General features: G+C 28.6%; 1 protein-coding gene across 4 annotated transcripts in view; it reads left to right on the top strand.

The window, feature by feature from the left end:
* The first annotated feature begins 10,679 nt into the window (after positions 1-10,679).
* The window catches only part of LOC132930789 (zinc finger protein basonuclin-2-like), an 82,317-nt gene continuing 65,935 nt past the window's right edge, over positions 10,680-27,061 (top strand). Inside the window, exons 1-2 of one of the 4 annotated variants that reach the window (XM_060996840.1) lie at positions 10,680-11,457; positions 20,964-21,055. In XM_060996840.1, coding sequence (XP_060852823.1) covers positions 11,382-11,457; positions 20,964-21,055 — 168 coding nt within the window. In that variant the 5' untranslated portion in view covers positions 10,680-11,381. Of the gene's footprint in view, positions 11,458-14,280; positions 14,843-20,963; positions 21,056-27,061 lie in introns of those variants that run through there. The other 3 variants (XM_060996841.1, XM_060996838.1, XM_060996839.1) reach the window with 3 other exon arrangements.

A 27,061-nucleotide genomic window follows, 5' to 3' on the forward strand; every position in this document is an offset into this window, starting at 1 on the left:
TAACTTCTCTATAAAAACGATAATAAGATGTCAGTCTTCAATTGTATTTTCATTAAAAACTAATCAGTAAGTGTATATAATTTAGGTTAACAGTATAACATATAATATTTTAATAAATGATTTGATTTAAATTACATTATTACTGTCTATATATCATGGAGGTCACAATAAAAAATGACTTAAAACAATTTTTCGATTTTAACTACCTATTTAAGATAATTTAAATTATATTATTCCAATATTAAATTTATATAATATATTTATTTAGTTATAGTTGTAATTGTATAGTAACAATATAAATTTTAATGCGTAAACGGTTTACGGTAAACCTTATATTATAATACATACAATATCAACATGAAACTCTTTTCGTCACAACTCGTAAAATATAATTATAACTTTGTCCTGGCATCACATTTCAGTTATGATAGATATAAATGCATATAACAAATAACATACACATACTATTAAATATATGTAATCGAAACAATGTTAAAATTGTTTCCTTTTTATAAATATAGTTATTTATTGTTTTCTGAAAAGCATAAATAATTATTAATTATATGAGTTTTTAAAATAATTTAGTGATTTTCTCAAAAACAAAATGTACCTACTTATCTACACTTACAAAATTAGTATAAACACTAGGTAGGTACATAATAGATTTACATATTATTTTATTTGAATTTAAATTGAAAATATATTTAATTTATGGTTTCAAAAACAACTATACTTTTGTATTTATTGTATTATATATTTAATACATCTCATTATAATATAACACAATAAATAAATGTTTACCTAAAAAATGTATTGTATAATAGTATAATAATATTAATATTGGTTTATTATTTTACTTTGATGATAAAAACAGAAAATATTTTTTTTTTTTAAAGTCGATAATATATAATCATAGATATAAAATATTAAAACTATGATGCAGGTCATGAAAGAAGCATAACAATATAATTTCAACGCTACCACATAAGGATCGGCAATGATGATTCTTATACAATAATTTAAAAATGTTAATACTAACCATTTTTTAAATCAACTTAAATAGGTTATCGTTATATTATATAATATCAACATAAGAATAACTTTAGAATATATATTTTTTTGTACATGCGTAACAGTTTATAACTTTCAATTATTTTTATATAGGTAAAGCTATTATATGTATATTATATTCATGTACGAAAATCTTAATAAAATGATGTAACATTATTATTTTTAAAATTTAATTATAAGTAATTAGATTTAATTTAAAATAGACATATGTTTATTCATTATAATTAATATTAATCGGTGATTAATTGTCTATATATTATTTAATCAAAATATTATAGTTATATATTATATCGACTATCATTGGTAAAAATCAACAATTCTAATAAACACTGTACCTACCTATATAACTTAGGTATATACAACGACAAATCAGTTTTTGCAGTTATATAAATTAAACAATTAAAAAAATAATTTTAATTTTAATTTAATTTAAACATTATAAAATTGTAATAGAGGATTATAAGATACGTAACATTAAAGTTTGTATTTAATTGTATTGTTGATTTGTACAGTAATATAATTTAAGAATAATGTTTTATTATTATTTATTTTGTAATTAATCAAAATAAATACATAATTATAAAAGAAAATACTAATATACATTTTAAATATAACAATAGTCAACAAATTACAGGTTAGGTGAAGTTCCGACAAGTAGTGCGTTTAACATATATAATTTTAATGATAAATTGTTAATTGATTATATTATTATACATAGCACATTTCTATAGTTAGGTACTACTAATACTAACTACTTAGTAATACTACTATATAATGCATCTATATTTATACACATTTATTATTGTAAACCTGTATATATATATATATTATGTTAATACTCGTAACACAAAATAATTCTTCTGAAAATAAACATTTAATATTTTAAAGTATATTTTTAATATAAGTATTATTATATATTTTTTTAAATTAAATAAAAGGTAGGTAAATAGATGTAAACGACTGCATACATTGAAATTTCCAACTAAATATACTTCAGCAATTTGGCATGCCGCAGAAATTGGTCAATTTAATAAAAACAAGTATTTTGCACACAGAAATTAAAATTAAAGTAGACAACTTTTTATCCAATGGTACACAGGTAACAACTGGCTTAAGGCAGGAGGACACGCTATAATCTCTTATCCTATTTGATCTATAGTTTTTGAAAAAGCTTTTTGATATCATTATACCTATGTGGATGATTTAGTGCTTCTAGCGGAAAGTTATGAGAATATATTATCATTGAGCAAACTATAGTTATTATTAAGGACAGCACAGGAAATAAGACTAGAAGTAAACGAAAAAAAACAGATAATATACGATTATCCGAAGAAGAGAACTAATAGGTGTTCACACTCATCTATCCATATTATATGAATGAATTTATATTAAATTAAAAAGAGTAGGTTAGGTTAGGTTATAGAGGATTAGATAAGAGTACCTATAGAGGATTTAATTTACCTGGTGTCACACATCACGCATGAGAACGAGATTTAAGACGAAATAAGAGCCAGGATATAAACAGGAAAAAGATGATTTTATGATTTGAATAAGGTATAAGTTCAGAATATTATCCATAGATTTGAAAAATGAAAATACAACTTTATCATTATAAGACCTGTATTAATTGTAGTGATTTATGGAAGCGATACGTGGGAAATGCACAAAATACAGTCAATACAGATAAATAACCTTATAGTTTTTAAGAAAAATGTCTTAAAAAAAATATTCGGCCTTTGAATGTACATCAGTGCCAGAGAAAGGAGAATTCGAAACAACGAAGAAATGAAGGAATTCTATTGATACCCTGTAGGGCATAGGCTATATAGTATAGTATAAAGTCAAATAAAAAAAAATAAGATTAAGGTGGCCCACCTTGCCCCCAACCCTGACATGTTTGGCGCATAGAAGAATATTTTATACATTTGGTACTACTCAATAATCTAAAGATATTATTTAGATTTATCTGTAAAAAATTGTATCCAAAATGTACACACTTGAAATGACTTACTTTTCAAATTTCAAACTTCGAACCACCGCGCGTAATTTTTAAAATAAAATAAATATTATATGTTTAAAATATTTACGAATAATTGAGGTAATTGGGAACTTTTTAATGGATAGTTATGCATTCTGTGTAGTATCGCACTATTTTTGTGAGCACTGTTAGGTTATATAGGTACACTGTGTATGTGCTATTGGGTCATGTTTGTGCGTTAACAGAAAGCGCCACGCCATTAATTAAAATTAAAATAATGATTAAATTCAATATGTGCTAGGCCCCTGCTAATTCGTATGATATAGGTCGTGGACAAATTCCTACAATGTTCTTGCGTAAATAGGGCCTGTACTGGGTAATATATTTTAGATTCTGAGTAATCTGAGTGGGGCAATTTAATGTATTAAATTTAAAATGATGTAGTGTTTATTTTAATTTTTTAATTTTTTGTCAATATACATGATAAGTAGTCGATAAAATACTTCGATTTTCAACTTTGAAAGTGCACTTTCATTGTTTTAGATAGAAAATTGTGTCTACTTTGAACTATAAAGAGGAAGAAATTAGGTTATGTTATATAAGCTATGAATATAGGTATAACTAATATACTTATAACCTAAAGTAGTTATCAATTACATACGAGGTATGATGGATTTACATATAAATATAATATATAAACATCTTTAAGGTTTAATTAACGATTTATCCACGAAAATGTCCTATACCTACATAATATAATAGATGAGTCATGAGCCGGTATAAACAGGTAGAACACGATTGCGTTTGTTTATAAATAGATTAACAATAATACCTTTAACTTTTAAGAAAAAAAAATAAACATGTTGCGCATGAAATATTATGAAATTTTATACAACGTTGTCAAATTTATTAATTTTACCATATATGTATACCTAATAAATATCCAGTACAATATGTACACTTCTATAAGAATCGATATAAAATAATAAAATATACCTAATGAGAATAACTAATTAATATTAAAATAATTAGTAAATAAATAAAATCGTGAGTTTTTAATGTATTATAGTAATATAATTAATAACTAAATAGTAATAAAATAATTTATAAATAAATAAAATCGTCAATAAATTATTTTAAAATACCTAAATTTGAATTCACTCTGACATCTATAACCTATATACTACTTTCAAATATTATATTACATTTTTATGGATTTTATATACTCACCATAATATTTTGAATTCTATTAGTCTTTTTTTTTGCCAATTTTTTTATTTTAATTTGGTTCATGTTTATGTTCACCAATAATACTTACAAAGTTACAACTGAAGTTTTATGAGCGTCATCAGTAACTATGCTTACGTAACACGTTTTTATTGTATAAAGCCATTTATGCATTCCGTCTTTAAGTGTTCTTACATGCCTATATTTATTATTATTTAAAAGAACTAAAAGTTTCCCTTTTTCGGATTCGATAAGTTTTATTTTATTTTTCCATATTACTATGCATTACACACATGTAAAGATCAACGATGAACTGAAAGTCAGAAATACCCTATATATCGAAAATAACGAGATGTTGTTATGTCTAATATATTTGAAATCGTACATCTGATATCATCAACAATAAGCGTAGGTAATAAAATGTAAATGATTATAAAAAAACGCAGTGCCTATAAATTATTTTTAGTTCACTCGTGTAGTCGTATGGTGTATATAGTATATACTGATATGAAAATTGGCAACAACGCTTAATACTTCATACACAGTTGTGCAGTAGTTAAAAATTAGGTAAAATCGTACGCGATAGACAATATAGTGTAGCTTAAATAAGTATCACCGATAACGAACGTACGTAATCGTGTTTTAACCGTATAATATATATACGTATATACATTATACACGTATATATTATACAGTATATATAATATATATATACTGTACCTTTTTAACTAGAATTTTGCATTGATAATACTTAAATTAATTGTAAAAATCTAACTTTTAATACTTAGATTTTAGAATTAGGAAGTTTAATTGATATTTTAATTACGTTCACTTTTGAATGTCTTTTAAATCGCAGTATACAAACGATATGTTTGGCCACGTGTTACATATTTATATGTGTATCTATTTACTATAATTTCTATAATATTGGTGGGGCCAAGTTATTATTTATTATATAATAATTAATTATTTATAATACATTTATATTATATAATAGTTTAAAATGTTTTAATATAAAATAAAGGTTGCTGTCGTCACTGCAGCCACTACCTGTACACTGCTAGTTCCACAGCCGTTTTTTTCTCACTCTTATGCCTATTCAGTGCGGATAGTAGACAGCGGGGGCATGTAGAACACCATCACTCTGTTCTCTCTGTTCGTCAACGGCTTAGGCGTATTTATATATATATATATATGATATGTCTCATAACAGTGACGTATAATATATGTTATATTTACGTGTGTGATGTGTGTTAGAGTGTATAGCGATGATGCTCCAGATGAATTCATCTCGCGAGCCGCGTCCTTCACGACGTTACTACCTATACATCCGAGGGTTGTGCATTGTTGTCGGATTTAGACGCGCATAATAAGTGTTGGATTGAAATGTTCTTCTTATGTTATGTATAATAGAGTTGTGTGTTTTGTTCGGATCCCGTGCGTAGGAGTTTCGTCTATACTTATACATCAAAACATAGATACACGTTATAATAATAATGTGAAAACAGATTTATACAATATATACACATAAATATATGTTTGTATATTGTATATATATATGTTTATATCTCATGTTAAATGTGTATCTAACTACTATATATATATAAATATATATAATATATTTTACACAAGGTAACGTATTCCTTCTATAGCTGTTTCCATTTTGATAAAATCTCGGGCCTAGGTAAATTGAGTCCACGATAATTTGTGTACATTTTGTAAGTGGTAAGTTGAATCCCGGCTATAAACCCACACTTACCTACCTAGCTGTTCGGCTCACATAAAAGTTTAAACACAGCAAAAAGCAGTTTTTTAAAATATTTTTTTTATTTGCCATTTTTAAGACTTGAAGAAGTTGACGAATGTTTTGTAGAAAATAGTATGGTCATACAGCCAAATTACAAGAAAATACAGTTATTTCACAATTATATACTTGTCACTTATATCTCACCTAAAACTATATTTCCCCCAAATATTTGGTCTAAACTTGGAGCTACCACCGTGCGTACATCATATAGTTATGATTTTATAAATTATATATTCTGTATTAAACCGACGCATAAATCCTCGTGGGACACCCTGTATTGTATAACTGATGGATAATCATTTTGATGTGTTATTATTTATTCATTAAAATCGATATATAAATAAAAATATAAATATAATATATATAATATACATAATAACAATTATAATAATATAAATTATATTATTATATTATATACAGAGTGTAACAGGACTATTTAACAAATATAGTAACATTTGTAATGGAAGTTTGTCTAATAGTCTTATTGTTACACCTTATATATATATAATATAACTTAGGTACTTATAGTGCCTAGCTACATGTAACCTGCTATCTATGTATAATGTTTGCGCCGGATATAATCGTTTAAAAATCAATTATTTAATTGTAGGTATACATTCCTATTTATACTTCATTATTCTTTCTTCAAACACAAAATAATGATGATTTTTTTTATAATATTATAAGTATACGTACATGTTATTATATTAATATAATTTGTATTTTACATTATGCCTTATTGGTTACAATAGAATATGATATTGTAATATAATCTATACAATGGCGTACCTGTGGGGGGAAGGGCGTATAAACATGTCTACATTGCATTATAAATATACATTATACTATATTTAAATAAATAAAAATTTCTTATTTTATGTATTACAATCTTATATTCTTCAAGTATAAAATAACCCAATTCCCATGTCTATTAATACAATTATTGTAGCTGTGACGCTACTTTTTAAAGTAATTTTCAATTTCAAGAGTGGGTGAAAATATATTTCGCCCCCCCCCCCCCTAAGAAAGACATAGGACATAGGTTATACCTATGCCATTTAATCTATAAACCTGTTATAATGACATAAATGATAAATACGAGTACATCATTATTTAGTATTTACATATTATTATATAATGCTATATATTTAAGAACTCTATAAATATATTAAAAATTAAGCAATAATTAAACATTCCTAGGTATTTATAATATTATAAATTATCTTAAATATATTCAAGGCCGTAACTGAAAAAGAAATTCGGGGGGGCCAAAATTTTTTTCATTTTAAACGTTGAAAATATATAGTCAATAAACTATATTCATCACTAGTATATTTCTACTTTTAAAAATTTCGAGCGGTCAGGGGGGGGACCGGACCCCTGGACTCTCCCCCCAGTTACGGCCTTGAATATACCTATTGTCTATATTAAATATATATATATTAACATTATACATAGGTATATATTATTATAATAATCTTAAATATTGTATACCTATAACTGAAGTATTGAATAAAATTAGTTTATTATTATAATTTAAAATAACTCTATAGATTATAAATAAAACAGTAGCTGCGATGGTTTAGGAGTTTTATAAACTGTATTGCTTATATTATGATGGCTTATTTATTATGCAGTAATAATAATAATAAATATTATAATGATAATGAATCTAAATAGCTATAATTGGTATAGGGCATATAGATATATACTATATATTTTACCTATATGGCTATACGTTATACCTACTATAATAGATGTGATACAGCATTGCATCAAAAATATGATATGTTTAGTATACCTAATAAGTCGTAAAGTAAAGTGAATACTTCTTTAACACGTGTCGAAATTAAATACATATAATATTAAGTTATTAGTCAAAAAACTGTATGGGTTATTATACGACCTAAATAATATACATGACTAAAAGTAGTACTATACGGTATTTCTAAAAATAAAAATATTAAATAATAAAATATACTTTAAGATTTTTATCAATCGACTATTAAAATAGTGTAAAATATTTGCTTGTTGATTCCTATATACATGTATACAAGTTGTATGATACAACATATATTTATATAGGTACATCATAGACCACATAGCTATTGTCTAATAGTGAGAAATATACAAAAATAGTAACTTGAAACAAGTTATTAAAATCAGTTATTAATTTATTATATTATTAGAACTGGACGGAGGTTAAACTCTAAAACTCTTTTTTCATTGTATTATAATAAATATTATAATATATAATATATACCTATAGGTACACACAATACACATATATTATTATATTATATATTATTTCTACTTCCAGCGTGTGTCAGTATGCATATATACCTAATGGCATATGCAATGTTGTGCATCATGATTATTGTTAATTTTAATGAAACACGTGTATATATATTAGTGAGTTAACAACAATATACCTACATTTCGAATCATAATTAATATAATTTAATTTTTTTTCTACAATCTTTGAGGAAGATCAGCTATAACATATAATGCACCGTTGCTTGCCTGCAGTACCGATATTTTAATACACCTAATGTGTTAGTATGTTACTATTATATAGTTATATGGAGTACCTATATATAAGATTGACAATATATATACCCATTACTCATACTTTATTTCATAATTTTAAACCAGTAGGTTAGGTTAGGTAGCTGTTTTCTTTTGAAACGTGAACCGATGTCAGCAATAGTAATATTCTATAACTATTGAACGAGTTTTGCAGGATTTGTAAATATACACTTACTGACTGCATTAGAACACTCACAATACCTATTTTAGCCATAGTATAGCCAATATATAATGTTTTGTATTACTATTATCATATTATTATATTATTATTGTTGTTAATAATATGATTATTATCATTATTAATACCTAACCTAACAATCAGGCGCGTGCTCGTAACGGGATTTCATTTTCACGGAAAAACGGTTTAATGACCGCTGCAGTATGCTGCAGTATAGATACTCGCTAAATTAAAAACGGTTAAATAATAATTATAACTAAAAAAACAATCTATGTTGTTGCTGTATTTACAGTGCAATAGTCCCTTTAATATAGGTCCATTATATATTATTTTCGCAACAAACAAATTGCCAAAACCAGTGAAAAACCTTTTTCATACGAATTGTGTCCCGATAATATTTAACGACTACACTATAATTGCGTCCAATGTAAATTGTAAATATATTATTTTAATTCCCATTTAAGACAGACTTATCCTACTGTGCAATGGGAGTTGCACAACATTGTTGTGATGTTGAATTTATATCATAAAAAACACAACCAATTGAACTTCAATGCGATGTTCTATAATAATTGTTTCATACAGAAGCGATATATTCCATTGTGGCTAAATTACAATGTTTCATTTTTACTATAAAAATACAAAATAGCTAATAATATATATTTATATATATAAGATGTTGCATTATACGACTCGCATTGCAATGTTGAATGTTATATGTTACAATAAAACATCGCTACAACATCGAAGCGTAGATTAATTACACAGTGGGTTAGGAGTGTTATATAGGACTGTCAATAGCAACATTAAAAATTATACTGCTAGTGGTATATAAATCAAAAATATTATTTTCATTGTTAGTTCTTTAAACTAATAGAAAAAATTAAGTAAAGTTAGGTTACTCTATTATTATATTAAAATGTTATTATAATATTATTTGTGGATTGGTGAAAATTTGAATGATACAGTCTTGATATACAATCAAAACGTGTTATTTCATTCACGTCATTAATATTATTTTTTAATTTTTTCTACATTATCTGCATTCAGGGATGCAATTAGTACAAGTCGTACAGGAAACCTGGAATGCATTTATAGTATGTCACTGATCGCACTTGTTATACCGGGAGTCAGCTACTACGCAATTCGTGTATGCAGCCATGGTATATTTTATAATATCGTCCTAGACCGGAGCTGTACACAGTGTTTTAGTATTTTACGTCACTATCAGTGGCGGTTCCAGGATTTTTTCCTGCAGGTAGGGCCAATGGGAGGCCAACAATTATAAGGTAAGCCCAAAAAAAAATTAAAAATGAGTATTCTTATTATGTCTATAAGGTTAGGCCAGTAGTAGGGCCACTGGTAGAGCCATGATCTTACCTTACCCGTTCCTGGCGCCGCCACTGGTCACTAATATGACCCCTCCTAGTTAACAAAGTTAAATTTCAGCGTCCATCCGGTAAAACGCAAGCTCGCCAGCGTCTATATCCTCGCGTATCATTTCTGTCGTGTATGTTGTGTATATTACTTACTTTGGATGAAAAACGCTGTGTATATATTAATAATGCACGGCATACGTAGTAGGTATTAGTATTATAATAATAATATTATATGCTAAAGGTACTACCTCTTACCCATTACTTGACCGACGACGACAATATTATTATTATTATTTCTGGGCGTCGTCGTGAACTGTGTGACGGCGCGGTGACACACGACGCCCCGCCCATCCGGCATCCAGCGACAAATGACATCGGTCGTACGGGGCCGTCCGGCCGCTATGTGGGGACGCCGCCGTCGCAGCAGCAGCAGCGACACCACGGCGGCACTGACACACCGGCCGCCGCCGCCGCATCGCATCGTCTCGTTGCTCTCCGCACGGCCCACACGACGTCACCGCTGCCGTCGTTGTCGTCCGCGTTTCTGTGTGTTCGTTTGCGCGCGCGTCCTTGTGTGTGTGAGTGTCAGCAACTAGCCGCCACTGTGAACCGCGCGCAGCAGTCACACACCGCTTCAGTACGCGGTCCGCCGTCTGTTGTGTTCGGCCGCACGTCGTTACAACGCGTCGTCGTTACCGCCGCCTACGCCGCCACCGCTTGTTTTTCCGTTGTCACGCATTATTTTTCCACTGTGCGTTTCCTCCTCCGTCTTCTCAAAGCAAACAATAATATTCGCGTCCGTCATTGTGTATAATAATATTATATTAATTCGTTATTTATATATCATACGACAGTTATTATTGTGCGAAGAAAATACAATTTTTGAATCTACCTATATAGTTAATTTGTTACGTTAAAAAAAAATTGTTCGTGTTTCGGTCAGAAGTGTGTTTTATTCCGACGCCGTGTCACTTGTTGTATTAATACCTAAGCCCACCTATCCACACTAATGCAAATCGTCCGACATCGACCACCCTCGCTAATGTCGCGAAACGTTTAATAGATAAAAAAAAAAAATTAGGTCCAATTTTGAGTTTTTGCCAGTGATATTCCATTCGAATTCCGCGCGCGTGTTTTGATTTCGACTGTTTGATGGTTATACACGGAGCCGCCACGGGAATCGCTCCAGCCGACATTCATCGGACCACTGAATCGTTATTCAATACCAGTTAGTATAAAATATTTACATAAAAGCCATACCTGATACCTATATTCTATAATACATTTATTAGTGCGAATGATGTGATAAATACGATTATATACTGCAGGTCTGTAAGAACACCTATGTATAACCTAGTGTATAATAGATTAGAATACTAGCTATATATAATATCTATAGTGCATCGTATAGATCTAATGTTATTTATTAGCTGATATAGGTACGCATTTTTATATATTATATTATAAAATTAATTTATTATGATATTATTATTTTGATTTATTAAAATTTTACTATATACCTCGACTATATACGGTGTACCTACTTCATTGTAACAGTATAAGTAGGTATATATGTGTTTATATTTTGACAAAGTACGCCCGTTGGCTAATTGGGCTAATTTTAATACCTGCAGTATATCGGTTTAATACCTATAACTATCGGACACCGGTAATTATTAATTACTTTGTATAATATACCTGCACACGTTTGCAATATATATATTATAAAACAAAGTAATTTATTTATACAATATCAATATTATATGTAGACAGCACGGAATTTCAACTTCTCGCGGTACCTATATAAATACATAATATTAATATAATATTATAATCACTAAAAACTAAATAGTGCCTACATTTCCTTATATTTACTTAAAAGATAAATTTATACAGATTTTTTTTTTCGTGTTTGAACCGACAGATTTATATAGATTTAGGATTTACAATAATAAGTATAATATAATATATTATAATAAGAGATGTATTGACATATTGGTTGTTGACCTGTGTGTTTTTTTTTTTACTTCCTCGTATTTCAAACACTTCTGTTCCCCCTTTATTTATACTTATAATATATAATATATTATACTAAAAGAATTATAGTTGAATCTGTAACAAAAATAAATATATCACTTACAATGTCCAACAAAATTCTCACAAAATTCGCCACACAACATTTTAAACATATTGAAGTAAAATAATATTTATTTTTATTTATTAATAATATTAAGTATCAGCTATATACCAGAAATAATTAATGAAATAAAATATTATGTGTTCTGCACTTATTTACTATATAATATAAATTAATATGTTATATAATTATAATAATTATTAAATATATTATACCCTATTGGCTGTTTATATGTGTAATAATTTTACATATTTTGTATTTGAAATCATTCCCATGATATACACAAAAATGTATTTAAATATTAAATATAATAATCGATAGATTTTTAATGTCAATATATTATTACGTACACTTTTATCAGCAATATAAAGAAGTATACCTATACTGACTAAAATTTATTTTTAAATTAGGATTCGCATTATCATTTTAATTTATCAATTTATTTATAACATCACATTTTGAAATCTATTCAATTTTATGTTTGAAGTTCCTTAATAAGTACCTTATTTCCTTATAGATAGTTAACTATAACTAGAACCAACAAAAAAATTGAATTATATTATATAATGTTTCTATTATAAATACTAATACAATTTAAAGATGGATCTTATAGTTACCTATATAGTTAACAATTTAACATTGTTGTCAAAATATTTATATATATTATATATATGAATATTGTATATAAATTGAATATTATAATATAATATGGTTATTATGTAAATACAAATTTTTTTTTATTATTTTATTTTTAAAAATGTATTGATTACAACATACATAGGTACTATGATAAATATAATAGCTTTATACTAACAGTTAATTCGTTAAAAACATTTTGGTTTAAATTTATCTTTATACCTGTATACTCGTAAATCGTAATGTATGAGTTTAGGTACACCTATAAATGTCTCATATTTACGATATTATTACAATACTCTTTAATGGATTATTATTAATAATTGTACAAAAAAAAAATATTAAATAAGTCACTTATTGTCGGTGCTTATATATTATTGTTATATATAAAATATTGGGTTATTTTGTGTTAGAAATATATGAGTATTGAGTAGTTATCAGGAAAATCTTATTAAATTTTGTAAACGAATATAATATATATATATAAATAAGTTTTTCCAATGATCATCTACCTATATTTTATTTTATAATAAATATTGAGAGATTAAATTCTGATAAAATCATCATAAAATGTTCAAACTTGCAAATTCAAATGGAAATTTCTTACTATACTTTCTATACAATATGAACTTACTATAATAAAATGGAGAAAGACAGTTAGGTTAGGTTAACCTAACCATTCAAGGATAAAAACGGATAATTTGGAAAAAATTTAGAGACCTTTTAAGTAAAGTATATAACAATATATCTACAATTATACATTAATCATAAGATGCGAGTAATTTCATCTTTATCTCATAATAAAAAAACCATTTCTGCTGGCTTAAACATTATCCAAATTCAACGGAGAGCATTTATTTTATAGAAGAATATATAATATCATATATTATCGTTGAATACAAGAATATAAAAAAGGGGAGGCCGGCGTTGTCGCGCGCACAATGACAGCGAGGCCGATGCGCGCGCGTCTCTACCTCCGCCACCGTTGGTGTCGCACAATTGTCACGCGACTATAATACGACTGTGGGCGGATCCCGCCGGCGTGGTCCGGATGCGCCGCATGCGTCCCCCATCAGACGGGCGGGTCCGGTGTCGCGTTGTCGCGGCGTCCGGGGGAGACGTCGAACGAGCGGTCCGGGACGTGACGAGCGCAAGCGGGGGCCGGACGCCTGCAAGCGACGAGAGCGCGCGCGCATGCGAATCGCTCGCGGGGACGCAGCGGCGGCGTCGGAGACATACCTGGCGCGCGCGGACAGTATCCCGGTCGGGCGACACTTCGGTAACCGTCTTGTCGCGTGACGCTCGTGTGCAGGAGAACAGCGCCGCCGTCGCAGCCGACGACAACGAACAAAACGCCGCCACACGCAACGCGCACGCCGCGAACACGAATCGCGCCGCCACCGCTTTCCACGCGCAGCTGCTCCGTGTCGCTCTGTCTTCGCCGCCACTGCGACAACCGCCCTCTACACAATATTATTATATTTGTAAACGCACGCGCGCGCCCGCATATTTATATATAAATATATATATTCACCTATAGCGCGGACCTGTTCTCTATCAACGTTACGCTATAGCGCCGCCGCCCGGGGTTCGATCGATTGACCCACTTTGCCGGACAACGCCTCCGCCGTCGTCGCCGTATTATAGTCGTCACCACCACCATCCCCCTTTTACGGACACACAGCTATCAATCCGGGGGGGCATAACAAGCGGGGGACGGGGGTGGGGCGCACGCCCTGCGCCGCCCGTTTCATGGACCAACTGCAGCAGTGGCACCAGCAGCAGCAGCAGCAGCAGCAGCAGCGGCGGCGGCCACGGCCGTCGTACCACTTTGGTGGTGGTGAGTATGGATTTTTCAACGCCATCATTGCCGTCACGTCATCTCGCTTGCTGCGTGATGGACGGGGATGACAATTAATATTGTCATCCCCCCACCCTACCTATCTCACATAATTTATCAAAACCTACACGTATTATTACTACTATAGCCTGCAGTTCACATCACACATATGTTGTTTATAATATACGTAGGTTAGGGCACCCATAAGTATAGGTACGCATCAGCCACAACCGTAGACGACGAATCCAAAATTTTTGTTTACATTGTTTTTAATTTGATATAATATTTTTTACCCTGGACCCACTAATATAGTTTAGGTATCTATCTGGGGAATGACTACGGGCAACCGGGGCCGGTTATTACAACAATGGTATGTACGTGCATTGTTTACGAAAGACGACAGCTGTCCCGTTGAAATTAAGAGGGTTATATCATAGGTACATACTTAATATGTATTGTTATTACTTATTATATATACTTAAATATATATATAATATATAGGTATGAATTGTATTAGGTATATATGCTTTGAAAACTATAGACATTGTTTAATATTGACACGGTGATTTTTCTATATAGGTATACCTATGAATCCAAATGCGAAGATCGCGTTCGTTTTTAACGTCGTTTTTCATTATTAATTTCGATCATATACTCGTACATATATATATGTATAGATTATACATTATGTATAGGTATATATTTGTATAGATATATGTGCATAAGTATAATATATTTATAGTATTTTTGATACATATGTACCTACCTATAGAAGGAACCTACTATGTGATAACTAATAATCTTAAACGCGCTTCCGAAGTTAAGTATTTAAATATTATTATATATATATAGGGTAATATCCCCTTGCGTCGCATCACCGAAACCCATGTGTATTCATTTATAAAATTAAATACGTGTCGATTATTTGCGTTTATCGTAATTTATAATAAACAAGCGGGACGTGTTATTCAATGGTCGCACACCGTAACGTCCGTAACATATTATTATAATTTATATTATATTTAGGACATGTGGGTAATTAACACTGTTGATACATAAAATACAATTTAAATTTGAAAACAATATTATATTATCAGTTCTTATATTACTATTAATTGCATATATATTTTTAATCATTTATTATATCTCATTTTATTTAATATAAAATATTATTTAAACGAACACATTTATCTATATGACTACATCCTTTATAAGTAGATAACTTCAAATATAAACTACAAGTTATATTATAACTTATATATATATAACATATTTTTAACCTAACCTAACGGTACACACATATGTATATACATAATATGTATTACATATTATATTTTAATTTTGATCTTGTAGGATATATACATAGATAGTATAGCTAGTATATGCCTTGTATAATTAGCATAATATACTTATAAAGCTCATCATAGTTTTATATAAATAAAACAGTAACCATTTATTATAAGTTTTTATCTATATTATATATAACAGTCATAAACCAACTTTATAATATACCTATAATAAATCTAATATGTATAATAACACGTATCTGTTATATAGGTACAATATTAAGTAAGTATACATGAAATATACTTCGTAAATTGATGAATGTTATTGAAAATAGAAGTGAAAAAAAATATTTCAGTGATTATTAACTGCAGCGCACATGCGAATAATGTACTGTTATATTATATTATTTATTACTGTATTTTGAATGACTACAAAATGTTATTATTTCCACGGTTGATTGCACTTACATCTATTACGGATAGATATGACTATACAAGTACGATTTGCAAATCTCATCTGAAATTTTGATTTTCTATACGATATGAAAAAATAACGGATTAAATAAAAATTTATATGAAATATAACATTATTATAAGACCTTATATTTATATGCCAAATACTTTTATATATTTTCGTATATACATGTATATAATCCTTTTTGTATATTTTAATATTATTCATAAAAATTTTTTTTAACTTTTTTGTAATTATATAGAATATGGATAGGTACCTTAAAAGTCATAATTTATAACAAAAAACACAGAAATTTCTTTTCAATATAACATTATATATTTATATAATTATTCATATCTACTCATCAATATAGTTTATATTATACAATATATTATGTACATTAATATATATTGCTAATATTTTTACCTGGACTACATATTTCTTAAATGAAAAATTACGTGATTGATGATCTTTAAGATACATCCTATATAAACTAATTGTAAAGGTAGTTTATATAGGTACTTTATCTTTACTTCCTATTAACTTTATTGTATGTAAGTACATAATAAATACCATATTGTTAAAAATTGTATGTGTATATATTTATATATATCTAATGTTCTAATATGTTGCGTAACATTATATTATAATCAATTAAAATATAGGTTATTTATCACTTCAAGGTGGCTTATTTTTTTTAAAAAAAATTATCAAATATCAGCTACAGCAAATTCAACTTATTGAGTAGGTATATTATAATGTATATAAATATATAACGTATGTTTAATATATCAACAATTATTATGGGCTGATTAGGACGCGAATATTACTTATAGTTATAATTTAACTTTAAATTGCATCTTTATATATTTTTTTTATTTAGAAAGAAATGTATTAATGAATTAACATAATAATATACAAAGTATCTATTAATTAAAAAAACAAAAATTACCTACAACTTTAATCTGAGCTTATGATGTAGGGAGCTATAGTGCACGTAAGATTATACCTATACATATAGTATAAGTATAGATGTAATAATATAGACTTATAGAACTACAAAATTATGAAAATTAACTAATTCACTATAAACAAAACATCATTTATACATTTCTTGATATTATTGTTATCATTAAGAATTTTTTTTACATATACCTAACAGTCGGCAAAGAGTTAAAATTAACAGGACCAAGATAATTTATGGACTTTTGGCTAAAAATGTGTTAGTATAAATCACTTTAATATCAAATAATCTATCTTCACTCAAGGACTTTTCATTCTGTTAAATAAAAAAAAATTAGATTTTTGTGTACAAACATTATAGCTTTTTTTTAACAGCAATTCAAGCGGAAGCTCGTTTAATTCCTTATAGTTTAAATAAGTGGATCTTATGAGATTGTTCTTCTTTAAGCATAAACGAATTATATTATTTTGCAATACTTTTAAAGGTTTTTAGAAGCACCACCCCAAATTACTATACCACATTGCAGTATATATAAGTATAAAGAAAGAAAACTATTCTCAAAGTATGATACGAAATTATATGTTTTAAAATATTAAATTAAAATATTATAGAACGTAATTTAACTATCAGATACTTATATAAATATTCCATTTAATAAGGTTAAAATCAAGTAAAATTCCTAAATATTTAATTCTTTTGACTATATTAATTGTTTAACAGTTACGCAGTTTGATGTGTTTGTTAACGTATATGTAAAGTGATTTCATCAAAAGGTGGGACAATGTTATTTATTGGAAAAAAAACTCAAACATGGTTTTGTTAAAGTTTAAAGATAGCTTTTTAATATTTAACCACTTTATTACTTAATTAAAGTTCAATCCCCCATTAATATATATATAATATATTATTCAATGTAAGTTATATATTTTATTATTTATTGGTCACCGTGCAATATGTGACTAAAAATATATCAAAACTATAATCCAATAGAGTGAACTGCATTTACTGTATAATAAAAAAAATAGGAAAATAAATCGGTGCAGATGTTATACGTGGTCGACCGCCGCGTACGATAATAATAGCGATAATAGAACTGCGCGTGTCGATTAATTGAAAAACGATCTAATTTAAGAAAGACAACAGGCGTTGTAAACAGCAGAACTTACAAATAATAATTATTATAATAATCTGTTTTGCTACAATGGTTCGGTTAAAATAAGCTCGGCGATTTTGTGGATGAGATGATTATGATAAAACTGTATACACATATATATAGCTATAATATGTGTTATACATTTTGATAGGTTTACAAATAAAATATAATATAATGCATCATAAAAATGCCTTTAAAATAAATAATAATAAACGTACCAAGTACCTTTATATTTTAATCATAAATAATACTTATTATAAATTATATATGCCATATATCATTAGTCATTTTTTATATATATTATAAATGTAAAATTAGGTCTATAATATGTAAATTAATTATCATTCATATAGGTACTTTGTATACTTACAAAGATAATATATATATGAATGTTTTATGGGTATTTGAAAGTTATAAGTCATATAGTAGTAGATAATATGCATAATAAGCAACGAGAATTATGTCATCATCGGGATCGCGTCTTTGTATAATTAAAATGATACAAATTATGTTTAATTTAATTAAGTTAATAATTAACTTGTGACTTTCGCGGAACAGTTGTAAAAAAAAATTTAAAAATATAAAGCATATAATGAGGTATAGCTACACAATTAAGTCTATATCTATGTTAAGTAGGTATATATTAGTATAAGTTACACCAATCATCGATCGACGATCGCATTATCTATAGTATTCTATATAATATATATAACAATTATACAACTTAAGTTATCGTCCGATGTCTTTACACATATTTTGTGGTGTATGATCGCGTTTGCCACTGCAGTGTATAATATCATAATATAGTATAATATATTATACTCTGTCATTAAGTTTATTAGATAAGATAAAATATATAATATATATAGAGCTCGTTAATTGAGACGAGACATCAATGCGTGCACAGGTATAATATAAATGTATATTCTATAGGTGCACGTAAATATTAAGTCATTTTTATATCTACCATATTATATCATAATATATATATACATAGCTACTTAAATACCATGTTATATAGTTATATATTAAGTAAGTGGTGTATAAATAATAGCAACTGATGCGACTCCGGGGGTTCTAAAATTCAGGTTATTTCGGTATAGTGGTGGATCGAATGGAGCACTGAAAGCAGTGAAAGCTTTGGAAATTCCTTTATAATTTCATCTTCATATATTTAATAATATCTATAAAAGATTTATTTCACTAACTGCAGCTAAACAAAAAATGTACTTGTATTTTATTTATTAGGTATAGGTATATATATCATTTATATCTATATATTCTATAATGTGCAATAAGCCGCATATATATATATATATATATAATTAGGCATTATTAAATATATATATTTAATAAATTTACACTATTACGCAAGGAATGAGCCACCTTATTATTACCATTTGATTTATATTCCAGCATTATAATCGTAATGAAAATCTTTAAAATGTCCCCAAGATTCTTAAAATTAGAATCGTTTTACAGTGTTATTACTTATAATCACATTTCTTTTTTTAGAATATTGCGAGGCCAATTTACCTATAATCAGTGTTTATTTTAGACTTTCTAATCGTAGGGGATGATTTTAAATTTTCAAGAGATATAACTTTCCTATATTATAGGAGTAATTAATAAAAGGAAGTAAAAATCGTATACATTTTTCTCTGTGGGTATTTCTCCTCTCCGGACCCCCTAAAATAAATATTGCAGCCTATAAGAACAAATTATTGTATCAATTATACAAACATGTATACATAATATACATTTATATGATAAATGGCTATACCTACTATACGTTTATTATTTAAAATAGTTAGGTACGTTATATACAAATATTTATTATCATTATTATTATGTAATTTCAAAATTTCATTGTTCATTTTCTAAATTAAAAACCACACAATTCAAATAAAAAATGATCTATTATTTATATTGTTAAACAATTACTAGGTACTAATGGTATGTTACAAATATACACGTTTGCAGTTTTTCTTTAAATTATATTACCATATTATAATGTTTATTATTAGTAACTATACAGTTTTAATACAGTATATTATAAAAATCTTTTAAATATATATCAAGTATGTGTGTATATGTGATTTTTAATAAAAATGACCAAAACATAGGTACCTATACCTTGACACTCACGTGACACGCCTATATCATAATATATGATTTCATTGTTATGGTATGGGGATATGTATTTGTGTGTGTGTTTTTATTTATTTATTTTTTTAACTCACCGTTGTCGTTTTTGTACACAGGTAATGGCAGAGTGATCGGCGCCCCGCTACGCATGCGCCGTCCAGAAGACCAATCGCCGAGCGCTGCTAGTGCCGGACTCATGATGGAGGTGGTAAGACATTCTATATAGATTCGCTTGTAGTACATATATGTGTAATATATATATGTATTTCGGGGACCCCCTCTCACCACCAACATACTCGACCCCATCGTACCGTAAAAAAATATAAACGCGCGAGTACCTTTAATATAAAATACAATATAAATATAGATACCACACCGCACACACCATAAGCATTTTAATAGATTAAAAAGTTTGTGATGATTAGACGATAGCTAAGCAAGGATTTTTATCACGGTTGACATTAACTTATACTTATGTATGATATTTATACTAACGGGAAAGCTCTGATGGTGAGGGGGGTTACTGCACATTATACTCAACAAAGTATCAGAAAAAACTGAATAAACCCAACTTTGCCTATCTAAATATAATAACTAAATAACTCATAGAGAAATTAAAGTTTTTTCTAATTTTATATATAAATTTTAAATTTATATGCGTCTAAAAAGACCCTTATTTCTTCACGTATTTTTTTTTCCATAACATGTATAGCATGGAAAAATATGTACATAGGTATAATATAAAATATTATTGTATAGTGCAGGATGCATATCAAAATTGTACATAACCTATAAGGCAGCATATATATTGCTTTGTATTGCTTTGTATATATATACAAAGTAAAATACATAATTTTCGGAAAACTTTACTCACTATACGATTATTATATAAGTACCACTATTATATATATTTATATCAAAATAACCTCCACAAAAAAATTTAACGGTTACTCTTCAACTTGTCTCGTAAACAATAATGTAAAAATTTAGACTATTAATTTCGACTTGAAGTGCAATTTGAGAATCTTGATAAGTACTAAAAAATCATAATCAAATATACTATTGTGGTTTATACAGTAAATGTGCCTAACAAAGTTGTACACATGTGTACACATAGTGCACTTATGCAACAATTCACTAATTACGGTAATAACGCAAAATCTTTCATATTTTTATACATAAATAGTGTGATCCACTGACCACTAAGCATGCTTACCCCCATTTTTTTAATTTATAAGTATCAAATTATAATAAAATTTTGATTTTCGGAATTAAATAGTTTCTTTGTTATCGAAATGTTTATACAAAGAATAATTTTTCCTTAAAAATAGTGTTATAAAAACAAAAAATATAATATTTCATATTAGATCTAATATTTATTATAGACCATTTTTATATTAATTATATCTATCAACAAATTAATATAAATAATAAAATATGTTCAAATTATTATAGCCTCCAGATCCCATGAACAAAAAAGAGTGATTAGTCATTTGGAAAACAAAAGTTTTTTACTTTCATTGGACACAAAGGTATTAAATATAAATACTCTCCTTAAGTAATAATACAAACAAATCTCGAGAATTGTAAAATATGGTCTTTATAAGTGAGTATAGATATAGGTATAGGTATCTACTCGTATCTATAAATTCCAAAATTCAAATTTTGAATAATTGCAATATTGAAGAAGAAAAAAGAGCTATGCATGCTTGATGTATTCCTCATAAAAATATACACATAGATTAGGTTAGGCCATACAATGACCTTATATAATAATATGTATATGAACATATTATATGGTATATACCCGTTAGATTATATAATTATATGCATACCTTTATCGTTTTATCATCTTTCCCGGTGGAAAATAATATAATAATATAAAATATAAACGTCGTTTTTATAAACCAATGTGTATTTCAGGACCAACACTATATTATGTCTACATATAAGCTCAGGGGATGAAATTTGTCATGTATTAATGGGCTCTACTCGAAGGGGGATGCAATTCTCCGTATTATATATTAATGGACTCTATATCCGGTGTCATGGGCGTCGTCTTCGTCACTTTACCAGTACATAATAAATATATATATGCGTAGTCGTATACGTAATACCAATATGTATATAATAATATTATATACCTATTATAGTAGTTAACCGCCGTGCGACGATCGATGCGCTTCGGTCTGCTATTCAGCGCGGAGCGGCGTCAACGACGATGGTAATGGGCGCCGGTCACGACATCGCATCCGCACGACAACCCATCTAAACGCGTGTACTCACCACTACAGCGCTTTGCTGTATATTATATATTTATATGATATATCTAACGTCGTGTTAGAAAAAAACAGTCTAACACACACACACACACACTTCAGCGGTGTCGTCGACGAGTCACGAATACATCCATGTTCCTCTATATGTTTAATACCTATATAGCCGGTAAAAACAAATTCCCAAATCCTTTACACGCCGTGCGAGAAGATTACACCGCAGCCGTACGTCGGCTGTTCAACGGGGGAGGCGAATTGTACAGTAGACACGTACATGAAAAACCGGTCGTCCGTCCTCTGTGTCACGATTTTTTTTGATTTTTTTTTGTACAAATTAAACGTTTCTTCTAGCGACGGTGTAATTACACGTGAGGGAGAAGGCGGTCTCTCGAGGGGTATGTCCGTAAATGTTTTTTTTTTTATAAACTCCTAAAATTATCTTGGTTTCTATTATTATTATCATTATAATTTTCCAGCCAAGGTCCCCCAACCGCTTTTGCCGCAATATATACGTAATAATGTAATATAGTGTGTCGTGTTCAAAACGACGACGACGACGCCGCCACCGCCTGACAGTCTAAAGAATTAGTTTTTATATTGTATAATTATAATATATATAGAGAGAAAGAGACACGCTCACGCACCCAACAACCGTATAATTTCGCCACCTCCCACTAATCAAATCAATGCAATTTAAATGTATACGATGACGGTCCTTAGGTTATTATTGTACACTTGTAGGTACATAGATATATAATTCACTATACTCATGTATCTATTTCTCCCGTATAATTCGTTAAACTGCATTTATGGGGTAGTACTTTTATATAAGATTTGTGAGTCCTCTGCGTGTTAAACGGTTTATTTTTATTTTTTGATTCTCTTAAATTATAGTGCGCGCAAACGACGTTGTCTTTTCATAACCTATGCATTCTATTGCCAGACAGTTTTTGTGTGTATACGCTGCGATATATATGTAGGACCTGGGTACCTAATAAAATAAATACTAGCTATCTTATGGCATGTAACCATCATAAAGCGACGACTGCATCATCGTCAGTGATGGTGGTGGTGTACATAATAGCTATACATATAAACTAATAAATAATAATATAATAACCCTCTTTTTCACGGATCTACACAAAATAATAATAAAAAATAAATCTAAAAAGCCTTTATTGTCTTTTTATATAAGTATATATTAAAATAATAATAATAATCATACAATGAACGATTTAATTTCGTTTTTTTTTCTTAAATTATAGGCGCGCGTTATATTTTTTTCTTCTCTTCAAGTGAGTCTACCTACAATTTATTTCGTATTATATATGTACACAATGAGCATATACACTTATACGTAATTTAAAAAAAAAATAATATAACATACGAAAACGACCGCTTTCTTTTAAACTGTGAGTTGCGACCCTTTATTATGCTTATGATGACCGTTTAAAACAAAATCGCGGTATACAATAATATATCAGCTATACATATAAAGATAGCCACAACCTTACAGTCAACTACTATATTGCTGCCAACGCCGCTGTTATGTATTATATTATTATTAAATAATATATTATAACCGCCGCCACCACGTTGTCGTGTTTACACGCGTCCTCGTAGAATACCCGCTGCGTTAACGTGGTGTTATCCTTTCTTTCCGCAGGTATTTTATTTATTTATTTATTATTTTTTTTCTTCGAACAATAGATATATGATAACGAATTGTCAGTATTACATTGTGTGTGTGTGTGTGACAGAATCTTACATGCATGTACAATATACATGTACATTGTAATAATATATATAGACATCATCGTCATCGTTATTCCAACGCACATTAACAGTAGTTTTATAGTTGTTGTTTTCACACTTATATTATATATAGAAGTACACATTTGACGTGTATATATGATGTAAATTGTAGTATTGTACACATCATCGCACGGAGGCCGAAAAATCGATGCGTATAAAACCGATGACAGATTATTTTTTTCTTACCATAGAAATATTATTAATTTGGTCACATGGTTGACCTTGCTATATTTTTATTTTTTCCTTCTTTATGACACTTGTGAGTCTCGATTATACCTGCAGTAGTAGCATAACTATGTATAAACTTAAAAAAATTTTAATAAAAATATCATGACCAAGGTCTAGTTTTATTTTTTTTATACAAAATGCGCTTGCCGGATGTCGAATTTCCCTTTGGACGCATTTTTAAAACACTTATCTAAACATTTATCTAATTATGTATAAATATACATAGATACTACTATAGTAGATGAGTGCGAATTATCTTCTACCGTAAACAAAAAAAAGCGAAATATACAATATTATAATATTATATTGTTATTATATATTATACTTACCTATACGAGCAGCGTGCGTTTTCACGGCAATTACACTGTCAAATCGCCGAAATAGTCTGTCAGACATCTCTGTAGAAGAGTGCAAGACGTTATTAGAATGAACTCGCGTGCTGACATTTATGTAATTAAAAAATTGTTATTCTAATATTCTGTATTACGACCGCTATTTGCCGTTTGTCGTACACTCGTACACGAATAATTATAATATATATAAATATGCATAGTTATAACACTGGTGTATGCGTGTACACTATTAATTCAATGTAACTAGTGAGTTTCGACTACATAATATAACATGTTATATGCTGTGGATACGAGTAGGTATACTTACACGTTTTTTATGCGTGACGATTGATTATTATACATATATAATATGATATAATAAATATCAATATATAGGTACATCGCGACAATTATCGTACGCTGCGTCTAAAAAAACTGATTGGTTATTAGTTTTTAATGAGTAACTCAAAGCAAATTCTTAAATTATCACATATATTTTTTTGTAATTTATGCAGCTCAGCAGAAAACCATTTAAACGATTTGTGGATTACTAAATTCGTAGATCACATATTTTTATTTTATATATTTATTATAATAATTGAGTATTTTTGCGGACAATTTAACTTATTTTTCATATTTTAAAATATTATATTGTATTAATACATTACATATGTATTGTATGTATACAAAATTAATAATGATTATTAACTTCCTAAATTTGAATTAATTTTTTTAATATAAAATAAAATCATTATGCATATTAAAATCGTTCAATTACTTGTTTAAAAATTTAAAATATCCATATTAATTATTGTTTATATATTTCGATAATTTGTAGTTTTATTAAATTGATAATCTAAACAATCACAATGTGGGTACCAAAATTAAAAAAAAAACTGTATGAATTAGGTCCTGGCATAATTATTTACTTTGGGAAAATTCAAGTAGATATAGGTAGTCCATTAGCATTATCTAGGAGATACCACATGGAGGTTGACTAGAAAGTCCCGAAAACTTGATCTTTACTTTTGTCTGTTAGGTAGTTTCACTCATGTATAAAATTCTTATAAAATAATTTTACTTACAATTATTACATTTTTTTTTTATAAAGCTTACATTGGCACTTGTCATAGATTAAATAAAACAAAGTATCGTCTGTCTTAAAAAATATTTCTTTTACGACTGTTCTTATGATAGTCTGTGTTGACCTCTGAAATGATATGTAAATTTTAATTATGTTTCCGACCGCATACAGCCGTGGTGTCGACAAATGCCCGATATTACGTCATCGTTACTGTTATCGATAACATTGTGAGATAAAATCATACATTACTGTGGACCAAATAATTTCAATATTTAATGAAATAGGTAGGTACACCGCGGACCTAATTTATGATTAATTTAAGTGGAAAAATATCTCGGAACCTAACTACCGATAAACTTTGTCACTCATGACGTTTCGCGGGTGTCTGTGATATTGATATCTGACAATAGGTATGTATAATGTACCTGATGACAGCCGTCTTCCTAGTACTTGTTGCGGTGTCAATATAAAATAAAACA

This window comes from Rhopalosiphum padi, chromosome 4, assembly GCF_020882245.1.
Source record: "Rhopalosiphum padi isolate XX-2018 chromosome 4, ASM2088224v1, whole genome shotgun sequence".
Classification (NCBI taxonomy): Eukaryota; Metazoa; Arthropoda; class Insecta; order Hemiptera; family Aphididae; genus Rhopalosiphum; species Rhopalosiphum padi.